Source organism: Seriola dumerili, unplaced genomic scaffold (assembly GCF_002260705.1).
Source record: "Seriola dumerili isolate Sdu_G_001 unplaced genomic scaffold, Sdu_1.0 BDQW01000468.1, whole genome shotgun sequence".
Classification (NCBI taxonomy): domain Eukaryota; kingdom Metazoa; phylum Chordata; class Actinopteri; order Carangiformes; family Carangidae; genus Seriola; species Seriola dumerili.
This window is the reverse complement of record NW_019174723.1, coordinates 986,318-997,584: the sequence shown is the minus strand read 5'-3', so window position 1 is coordinate 997,584 and position 11,267 is coordinate 986,318. Positions and strand designations below refer to the sequence as shown.

At 42.9% G+C, this 11,267-nt stretch overlaps 1 protein-coding gene across 1 annotated transcript; it reads left to right on the top strand.

Annotated features, from left to right (window-relative positions):
- The first annotated feature begins 3,670 nt into the window (after nucleotides 1-3,670).
- Nucleotides 3,671-10,395, top strand: LOC111235120. The gene is made up of 6 exons (XM_022763450.1): nucleotides 3,671-3,804; nucleotides 4,692-4,749; nucleotides 4,934-4,977; nucleotides 6,035-6,572; nucleotides 8,577-8,714; nucleotides 9,856-10,395. The coding sequence occupies exons 1-6, from the start codon at nucleotides 3,671-3,673 to the stop codon at nucleotides 10,393-10,395; spliced, it is 1,452 nt and encodes a 483-aa protein (XP_022619171.1).
- Nucleotides 10,396-11,267: the final 872 nt, after the last annotated feature.

Below are 11,267 nucleotides of genomic sequence, written 5' to 3'. Positions count from 1 at the left end.
GGGGGGGGCGTTCTGTGGCGGAGGGAGACGGGGGGGCTTTGTTTAGCAGGAAAGCAGCCGGCGGAGGGCCATTTCTTGCTGTTGCTCTGAGCACTACGTCCAATTGGTTGGCTCAGATGAGGCAGCTCTAGGGCCAGAGATTACACTGCAGTGCTGAGGCGTCACTCTGGCTGAGCACCGCAGGCGGAGGCAGGGGGGATAGAGGGAGAGAATAATGGGTGGGGAGGTATGGACACACTCAGTGACACAGGGAAGAAAGGCCGGGAAACCTTGTTGGGAAATGTGACAGCCTCTTCTCATCATCTGCTTTCAGCGTCTTCAAACACCTGCCACAAGACTCCCACGCATGTCTTCCTCCTCTCTCTCTCTCTCTCTCCCTTTATTTTCCTCCACACCTACACCTTTCCCCTTTCTTCTCTCTCATTACTCTCTCCATCTCCACTCCTCGGCTCTGTTGTCAAATCAGCACAGATATAATTACACTGACACTGTTGCAGCTGTGAATTAAATTGCTTCATAGGTGCATATGGTTCTTTAAATCCCATATAATACTCCAGATTGATCAGGACTTGTGCTGGTGAAGGTGAAGCACTGGTGGAGGAATTAGCGGCATTAAAACCAAGTCACTGTAAATCATGTTCGACATGTTTGCTGTTAAAATACACAAAATACTTTTACAGACATGCTGAGCAAACCCCTTCTCTGCTGTAATCACTGTCTTAAGTCAGTAATTATGTTGGATATCCACTATTGAAAAATATGACTTATTGATACATTGTGTTAATATTAATAAACATGGGTTTAATTTTGAATTAGGAAACAAAGCCGTTTTCTCTGGTCAGGAGTCAGGAGGAAATCTGGTGCAAACTGGGTTTCACACAGAGAACAGTTGGGTTCATGACTGGATCTACTAAAAGAAATGCAAATTACTCAAAGTTTGCAAAACTCCCACAGTACAGAGCGTGATAAGCTTCTGTCCCAGCTTTACTGTCGGTTTAACAGAAAATCAGATACCTAATGTGGTAAAAAAATCTGTCACATAATATGCTGTGAGTATTTTTTACAGAGAAGACGGAACCTTCAAAGAGACGAGAAGGAAAGAGCAGGAAAAACATTGATAAAATATCAATAATTGCATCATACCAGCAAGGGCTGATCAGTGACATTACAGTTATAACAGAGCTGTGGTAATGTCAGTCATGCAGGTGTCTTGAGAGAAGTCACCATGTTCATCTTTTAGTAGTTTTGTAGCTTCTGTGAAATGAAGTTTCTATGTTGTTAGTGTTTTTTTTCTGGTTCAGTAATACTATATAGGAAGCACTGTGGTGAAAGTTTGTTCAGACATTTATGGTCCCTGGAAGACGATCCGCTGGCTTTTCATCTAATGCCACCAGCAGGTCAGAGTTTTACATCAACATCCACCATCTTATCTGATAAACTTACAAATCCGTGCTGAAATCACTCTTTTGTTATGTGACAAAAACAACTTGGTTAGGTTTAAGGAAAGATCAAGGGTTGATCCAAAATAAGGACTTTGTTAAAGTTAGAGCAAAGTTTGTTGTCATGGTTACAATAGTAAACACGTGGTTGTAGTTATGGTTATAGAACGATCATAAACATAGTTGACACATTCGGTGGAGATGGGATCGATGAACTTTTTTTTTTTTAATTCAAAATACATACATAAAACTAGAGCTGCATTGTAGTCAGACGTGCGCCAGGTTTAGGACGGTGAATGTGTTGGGCGTGGTGAGTGTACATTGGCAAGACATAGGGATTTTCGCAAATTATGTCGTACAAAACATATAGGCTTGAACAGTTGGCTGAAAGAAAATGGATTAACGGTCAAAATGAAATGAAACAAAATATATCCAGGTGTGGATGGGTGTGGTCTACGTCAGGAGATCCAGCTACAGACTAGATCAGTGGCTCTCAAACATTTTCAAGGACCAAGGATCAAGAACTGACACATGGACCCCCAACTGATAAGATCTTTGTGTTTAGATGTTTTATTACAGAAAGTGTAAAATGACCAAAATTGTCATATATTCTGTCATTGTGTTACTTGTGAATGGAATTATATTGAAAATGAATTATTCCCCTTTTTGCTTGGCACCCACAGTAACCCCTTCAAGGACCCCACTTTAAGAAGTACTGGTCTAGATTATTAGTATAATTTTGTTATAAATGTCAGTGGGTGAATTTTAGTGTCTGGGATTTTTATATTAAAGCATCATCAGACCAAAACCCGAGGTCCTGGACAGATCATTTCAGTGAGGATGAAGAGGGATGAGTGAAGAAGAGCGTACCAGCAATTCATGCTTGGTTTGCTTGAATCCTCATTAAGCCTCACTAACATTACAGATCACTTCAATACGAAGCTACAGCTAAATTATTTGAGCTGCCTCAGACTCACATGTTGGCTTCAAACAGATTGTTCACCAGACTACAGACAAATTGTTAAAGTAATTTGAACTGCGAAGATTAAATTCTGTCTGGATGGAAAGCATCTATGTGGAACTCAATACTAACGCCTGTTGTTTAAAGTGTCCGATTTGATCATGAGCGAGGAGGATGCAGACACACAAAGTTTACAGAAAGATCCACCAGTGAGTGTTTTTGTTTGGAAGAAAATCTGTGGTTATAAACCAAATATATACATGAGAGACATCTGGACAGACATACTGTATACAGACACTAAAACATTATCATCCACAAACTTGGGACAAAATCAGAAGGGTATGTTTCCTGCAGTCTGACGTTCAGTCTTGTTAAGATGGACAAGCGACAAACACACATGAACACATGAAAAAACACTGGCACAGTGGACAGATGGCATGGTTTGACAGAGATTAGAACAGGCTTGTTTGTTTGGTCTTCTCTGTGTTTTTGTTGCTTATTTGAAACATATTATACTGGCAAATGTGAAACTGTCTGGCAAGCGGCAAGAGAGAAGGAGCAGGAAAGATGCTTCTGCCTATTCGCTCTGCTTTCACACTTCACTCTGTCAGAGTTTCAGGTTACTCTGCCTGCTGGCATGTTCAGTTTTGCTGTGACTCATTGTACTTTCTCAATATGTATGTTTGCTCTTGTTGAAATAGTTAAAACCATAGGAAATGCATTTTTACCCATATGCACAGTAGCAGCTTTCTGACAAACCAGACCAGCCTTTAGATATTTCATTTTTCTGTTATTTCAGTCATAAAACTTTTGTTCAGTGTAGGATTGTTGGATTGCTTTAGCTCAAATTTATGGTATGTAAACCCAGATGCCTGAAGGTCTTTACTGGTGAGCAGGTATACTGTTGATATCTATGTAAGTGTGACACACAAAGCTCAGTAATCCCTCAAACAAGGTAAAGCAGAAGCACATGCCTGAGGCGTTGATGTCTCTGCATTTCACTGCTTCAGCGCTGGACAGGAATTCTCACGTCTCCTCTGTTTAAACTGTTGCTTTCCTTCTGCCATCTGAACCGTGAATATTTTACTTCTGGTTCCACTGCTTTGTTAACCTACTTAATGTTTTGTAAAGGTCAGATAATTTTGTAATTAAGCACCACTCTGTGCCTTCTCGCTGCAGATCCCAGTGAGACCGTGGCACTTCCATGCGTGCATGAGTGTAAGGGTGTGAGTGTGAGTGTGTGAGAGCAAGTGAGCGCCAGCGCTCCCACATGGCCTCCATGCAGGACGGGCTGAACTTCACGGCTCCTCCCTACGGCAAGGTCCTGCTGCTGGGTGCTATCGCTGCTGCCTCAGCCTTTGTTGTTACAATCCTCATCGTGGTGCTCTGTGTGGGCTGCCAGAGGTGAGAGCGTGCACGTATGACCACGAATACATGCACAGATACACACATGTATATTTGCATTTGCAGGACACTCAGTACCAATTCATTAATGTTAAAATACTCTACAAGTACCAACATCCTGCATTCAATTCTTATCAGGAAAATTTACTAAAGTATCTAGAGTAAGTATCTAAAGTAAAAGTACTTGTTCTGCAGTAAAATGCCCCCTGTGACTGATTTATTGACATTATGACATTATTAGATTGTTAATACTGATGCATCAATGGAGCCTCCTCCAAATGGTCACAAGATAAAACTGAGGGGTCATGAGATGATTCATGTGGGAGGAAAGAAGAAAAAACAAAGTTATGCTGTACAGATCTGCATTTGTTTTTGGCATTTTTCACTAATTGTGAAGCATGAAATAAATTATTGTAAAGTCATTTTACCTGGACAGGAAATCTTGCACTAACAACTGAAAAACATATGGAACATGACAACTAGACCTTAACTAGATACAGATTTTTCATTAGAGGTCATCAGCCAAGAAGGCTGGAACAACTGGTTTAATCTTTAACAATCTGTTATCTGTAATCTCGTTTTATTATCTTTTCATATGATTTTAATGTAAAATCTGAAAAGTGACCAATAAAGAAAATAGTAGTAAAATTGTACTTGAGTAAATGTACTTAGTTACTCACCGGCCGTGGCCGTGCCACATATGCAGATGTACTCTTAATGTCTCGCTCACATGTGCACAGTCATAAGATGACTCAGCCAAACATGGACAATGACTCAGACAGAAACTCTGCACGCACACAGACACACACAGACATACACACACACACAGAAGTGCATCAGTGTAGTAAGTGTCAATCTGTATGACAGAGTGTTTGTGTTTACCACAGGAAGGGGAAGACACACAATGTCCCCGGCGAAGGTGGAAAACACCGTCTCATGGACATGGTAGGTATCAGGCAACACACTCCTCCGTGTTTTGTTTGCATTGCAGCAGAGGTAGCTGAAGCAACTCAATTCAGCAGGGAACAATATCATTCAGAGGACACCTCTTCAGTCTTAATTAGTGTTTAACCAGCTTCGTGTGTGTGTGCGTCTGTGTGTGTGTGTGTGTGTGCGTGTGTGTTGTCAGGGTATACTCAGGCAGTCGAAGCTGCGGTCCATCAGTAAATCAGACACTGAGATGAACAAGATGAACTGCAATGGCAAAAGTGAGTGCATCTTTCATATATCTGCCCTGTGTTCTCTATATACAGTACCAGGCTGCTGTGAGGTGAAAACCTTGTATCTCCTAAACATCAGCTTTTCTGGAACTAAACAGCCTGCACTCGTTTTAGCTGCATGACAAAGCAATTTTTGCATCACTGAAGGGGATATTTGTGGAATTTTCTGAACCCTAACCACATGTGCAGCATGTAATTTGTCATCTTATTTGTGAGCATGACCATCAGAAACAGTGGAGCTACAAGGTTTCCACCCAACAGCAGCCACAATATTGAAATGGCAAAAACGGAAAATCAATTTGAATTTTTTTTTTTGCAGCACATCAATGTTGCGACAAGTGAATGCATAAATGGAACAATTATCCACAAATAAATTGTGGCATGTTTGGATTTAGCTTCATCCTCTAATTAAAACCAAGCTCAGAGTCCACAAAAGCAACATTACCAACCCCTGATAATACAAATAAATGCCACTGCACACATTTTCTCCACATTATCAGTATCTGATGTGACCCTAAATTCACAAAAAGACCTCTCTGCAATAAAGTTCGAGGGCAGTTAAGAGGAGAAATTTACCCTAAAACAGGATTCACATTGCGATTACAACTCAGCCTTATTCCACTGGACTGTTCAGTCTCGATTTGTGAGCATGCATCTCTCTCTTAAAGACAGAAATCACAGAGCCAAGACTAATCCTGGAGCTCCATCAATGACAGTCAACAGGGATCTGTGCTTGTGGGCACTGTGACAGTAGCCTGAGAGGGTTTGAAGAAATATAAGCATATGTCCTGCTTCATACTTGTCCTGCTTCCACTGCAGTGGACTGAAGCCAATCTGGATGCATATTCTCAAATGTCTACGTCAGTTCCCAGTTTGCTGTCAGCTCCAGATTTTCTTTCACCAGTGAGAGATTGATTCATATTCACAAATGGTGTCAGATCTGTTCAGTCCAAGGGGAGTAAACGTATGTGAATTCTGCTTTATGGTGGGCAAATACAAAAAAAACCCCCAAAAAAACATCCAGCCAGCTTGGAGCTTCTGCTGCTGCCCAGCCGCTGGTCTAACTCTGACCTTCGTTCTCAAGGCAGGCAGCTTCCCCAGATCCCTTCTGGGACTGGAGAGGATGGGGAGCACACTTACTCTGAAGTGGGCCGACGCTCCTCCACCACACGTACTGACGATGCCCTCTACGCCATGGTAGGCAGGGCCGGGCAGACGGACACTCCGGCCCCTCCGGCCGTGCCTGCCAACACCCCGGCGCCACCAGACCCAGATGGGGACGTGGAAGGAGGGCTGCCTGAACCTGAGGCCCAGGTCATGTCTCCCCCTCACCCTCCAGAGACGGCTGAGTACGCCTGTGTCAGGAAGCTGAGGAAGGCCGACAAGGCGCCCCAAAAGAGGGACAGCGGGACGGATATGGCGGAGCCACCGGCACCGCCTCCTCGACATGCCCCGCCGTCACATCCCGCCCCTCCTCCGCCACACCCTCATAGCACAAAGTTGCCCCGTAGAAATGTGGAGGCCTTTAACGTCCCATCATTCCCAAAGGTTGGTAGATTTAAATGTTTTGCATACAGACAAATTTATCTTTTTGATCTGATGGTGAAAAGGAATAGTTTGACAATTTGGGAAAAGTCCCATATTTTACTCTTTTCCTGTGTTTTATTTAAATAAATATGAATGTTAAATGTTGAGCCACTAGAAGAGAAAATCATCTCAATGTACTTTTACATCTCCTCTCTAGGCTTCTCCCCTCCTGAGATCTAGTAACAACAGGCTGTGAGCCAATCAGAGGAGAGGAGGCTCTGAGCCTTTCTTCTGATTGGCTGACTTTTTTCTGAGTGGTCAAATAAAAATATAGCAGATTTCAGGTAAACACTCAGAGAAACCAAATCCAGCAAGGCTGGATAGTGGATCCGGATGGGCGGGGCTTGGGGCATGGCTGAGGACGGTGCCTACTTTGCTGTGACATCACAAAGTTACAGGAAGTCCTGAAGGCTCAGTTGCTGAATACGGGCTGTACACATTTCTTTGTGGACTGAGCTACTTTCACAGCATTTATATAGAACGTAGACCTGCTTTATAATCAGAAAAGGCATGGAAGTCTCACTTTATGCAATATGATCCCTATAATGCTTTCTCGCTGAGAGTTAGATGGGAAGATTGACACCACTCTCATGTCTGTATGATAAATATGAAGCTAGATTAGCCTAGCATAAAAACTGGAAATAGAGGGAACAAGTTAGCCTGGCTTGTCCAAAGGTAAGAAAATCCTCCTACCAACACTTCTAAAGCAACTGAAACTGGGAGTTTTGCAGCCACATGGTATGTGTCCCAACCACAGGGCTGTTAGCAATGAATGTGACCTGATTACCAAATAAAAATGACATATATTGTGGAAAAGAGGGATACCTTTCTCACATAATGTTGGTGACCTTGATTCCACTCAGACAAAAGGTAACAGCCACACACTTCCTTTGCAATAAGCCTTGACAGCAACACCTCAGTGGTTGGTTTTATTTGCTGAAGGAATTGAAGGAAGGAGTGAGGGCCGGAGGGGGAGAGGAAGTTAACAGCTAAGTCGGGTCGCCAGTGGTTCTCCAGAGGTCTGCCTGGAGCAGAAGATGACACTGGCGTCACGAGGAGTGTTTTTTTTAAAGTCACATCGTGTGGGAGTTTGTTTGACCCATCAGGTGTGAATGGTCCCTCTGTTCTGACAGTTATGCTCAGGTTTCTCCGGGCATGTGTAACAGATTCTCCAGTGTGACATGTTAATATACATTTTGTAGTCCAGGTACAGTGATTAGGATCTGGAGAGTGTTTGTCAGACTTCCCGTTGATCTGCAGTTGTAATTGTGCCAGTGTTGCAGTTTTCTTTGCACTCGGCTACATCATGCATACTGTTGTGATGCGTTAGCACTTCTGTAGAAATTTCTTTGAAGTCTGGGCAACGAGTTGTGTTTATTTGTCAAAGAGTTCTCGGAGATAGCGGGGTTTTTCTGCTGTCAGCAGTGTCACCTCCTCCATATGTTCGCAGCAGAAGGAGTGTAGGCAGACTGTCTGCTTTTACTGTGGGTATAAGGCCCTGCGCTTCCCTTCCAGGTGACAGTGGGAGACCATTTGCTGCCCTGTGTGAGGTCAGCGAGGTCGCGCTATCAGCTGTGACCTGAGTTCAGTAACACGCGCGGTTCACAGGCTTACATGTGTATGCAGTCTGCTCGCAGGGCTGTTCACCACTGATTTTCTTGTGGATGACGCAACATGTTGAAACTGAGTCACCCAGAATATGAGCACATGGTTCCTCACGTTACAAGCTCCACCTTCCAGGGAAAATCTATCCAATACTGTATGAAGTCGGTCCAGCACACTTCTAATGCCAGCTCTGTGCTCCAGCACTTTTGCAATTGTAAAGTGGCTCATTTGTTTTCTGTGAGCTCTGTTAGGTCTGTTTTGAAAATGCAGTTTTTAAATTCGCAGATGCTCGTTTGTCAGCATCATGCATGAACACGTGACCAGCTCTGCCCCAGATGTAATTTGTTGTTCTGTTGACAGGAAGTGATGTTTATGGGCAACGGAGAGCAGTACATCTGGAAGCCTCCGGAGGATGATGACATGCTCATGCTGCAAAATAAAGCCCTGGGCCCATTGGGTGCTCACACAGTGGAGAATATACAACCGTCTGCTGCTGCGGTGAGCGGGGACTCTTCAGCCTGTGCATCAACCTGTCTCTTGTTTTGTTACATTCTCCTTATTCCCAATGTCACCCTTTAAATTTACTATTAAGCAGTTTTAATATTAGACAAAGCATTTTTACATATGATAAATAAATACCTGGTGATCTTTAAAAAAAAAAAAAAAAAACAGGTCAAACATACAGCTGTGCTGAAGGTATTTTTGAGAATCTCTCTTCTAACCGTTTAAATGAAAAAAATATTATGTCTACTGCAATAAAAAACATTTTCCAAGTTGTAACTCTATCTCTTAATTCTAGCTGAAAATGTGACGTCTAAATTTTTACATGTACCAAAATTGAAAAGCTTTATTATAATTTATTACTTGTCTATATTGGTGCTATTTTCTAAAATGTAATATTGTCATACAAAAATAATGCATTTATTACATCCATTTATTAAGAGGAACAAACTGAGGTCAGATTAAATGTCTCAAATACACGTGTTTTTATTTTGGCTGAATAGCATGGAATGGAAATTCATCATTTTACACACATTTCCAATAGAATTCATCTTGACAGATTTGGTATCTTTGAAAACATTTTATCTTCACTAGAATTGAGAATAAAATTTTTTGGGTTTGAACAGTGAAGAGAGGAAATATGCTTATTCACTCTGCTGTTGAGAGTTAGATGAGAGGATTGATACCATTCTCATGTCTGTCCATTAAATTATGAAGGTACTGCAGCCACTTAGCTTAGCTTAGCATAAAGACTGGAGATGGGGCGAAACAGCTCACCTAGCTCTGTCCAAAGGTAAGAAAGTCTGCCTACTCGCACCTCTAAAGATCACAAATTAACACATCATGTGTCCTTTGTTTAGGCGATTATGTGCAGGACTAATTCTTGGTGGAGAGTAGTGATTTCCACAACAAGCAACAATGCATTGTTTTTACACTTCAATGGTTCACTCTGATCTTTTTGCTAAATTAAGATAAACATCTGTCAGCTGCAGCTCCGTAAAGGACAGATGTGAGAGTGGGGGCTCTCATGCAACTCTCAGCAAGAAAGTTAATAAGTGTATTTCCCAGAATGTTGAACTCTTCATTGAAAGACTTTTTTTACAGTCCATAATCTCAGTCTTGTGTTGTTTGACTGCAGGTGGCTGAGATGTACTCGAAGGTGTGCAAACCAGGAAAGAAGAAAAGAGCTGTGCCGGGGTCTCCCCCAGCCAATCCTGGCTTCCGGACCTTGGGTCGTGGTGACCGTGACCGAGACCGGGATGGGGGATTTAGTGTAGTGGTCAAACCCCAGACCTGGGCTCCTCAGGAGGGCAAAGCAGTTGGAGGGCCCCTTGACGACCACTGCTATGAGTCCATCGGGACAGAGGAGTGCGATCCAGCCTATGAGAACATGGAAGGTGGAGGCGGCTGGAAGCGAGAGAGGCCCCCCAACACGTGTGCCACCCTGCGGCCGAGAAGGAAGAAAACCCAGCAGCCCTTGCAGCAGCAGCAGCCCCCTCCACCGCCACCAACGCAGCAGACCCCCAAGTTACAGCACTTGCCTGCCAAAGCCCTGCTGTTGCCAGGGGAGAATCTGTACGAGAGCATCGGCGACCTGAAGCAGGGCTCCGCCACCTCCAGCACCACCACCATTTTCACTTTCAACGACGGCATGGAGATGTATGTAACAGGGCTCTGAGGCGGCAGCTGCACTGTGACCCCCCTATCCTTCCAACACAAGGAGCTGAGCTAACACCACAAGGAGTGACGGCTGAGCCCCTGTCATGCTCTCCCATACATACTGTTTACATTCAAGTCATAACATCATGCCTGTCACAGGCTCCAGAGGCCTTGGGGCAATAATGTTGACCTGTTATGACCTGGGCTGACTATAAAGTCCAATCTATAAACCTTATAAGGAATCCAAAGGTAGTGAATAATAAATGAGCACAAGACTATTGCAGAGCAATCTGTTGGTAACAGTAGCACTTCTATTTTACTGGTACATATGTGCAAAGCACAATAAAGTAAAAAGCCTAAATTCTTCCTCAATTCTAGCGGGTAAAAATAGTAATTTATCTGGTCCGAGCAGGACTTTTATTTGGGGAAAAGGCACAGCGTCGTGTGAAATCTTTTGGTAGCACTTAAGTCTGTCATGAACAGGCCTTCCCTGTAGTTGGTCAAGATGTGATTCAGGACGGAATTTAAAAGATATAAAGGAATGAATTACTAATCAAAATACTTGAAAGCTCAGGGACCAAGAGAAACAATTATGAGAGTATTATAAAGAAAAATTGCACACATTTTGCATTCCTCCTAAAGGCTTCAACTAATTTAGACCATTTTCATATTCAAAGAAAAACAACCAGATACTTCCCTCTGTCATGTTTCGTTTCATCTTACATGGACTGAACACTGTCTCCACTGCCGTCTGTAAATGAAGTGTTTTACTTTGTTGATCCTGTTTCTGCACTTTGCCTGCTACAAGTTGCATGCTAAAAAAAAGTGAAAAAAAAAAACAAAAAATCAAGCACTGTCATGTGGTACCTCTATATGAATGTTTTTTCTTTT

Coding starts and splice junctions, on each gene's coding strand:
- LOC111235120 (XM_022763450.1), top strand. CDS start 3,671: ATGGCCTCCATGCAGGACGGGCTGAACTTCACGGCTCCTCCCTACGGC. Junction 4,750..4,933: donor AACACCGTCTCATGGACATG/GTAGGTATCAGG, acceptor GTGTGTTGTCAG/GGTATACTCAGGCAGTCGAA. Junction 6,573..8,576: donor ACGTCCCATCATTCCCAAAG/GTTGGTAGATTT, acceptor TTCTGTTGACAG/GAAGTGATGTTTATGGGCAA.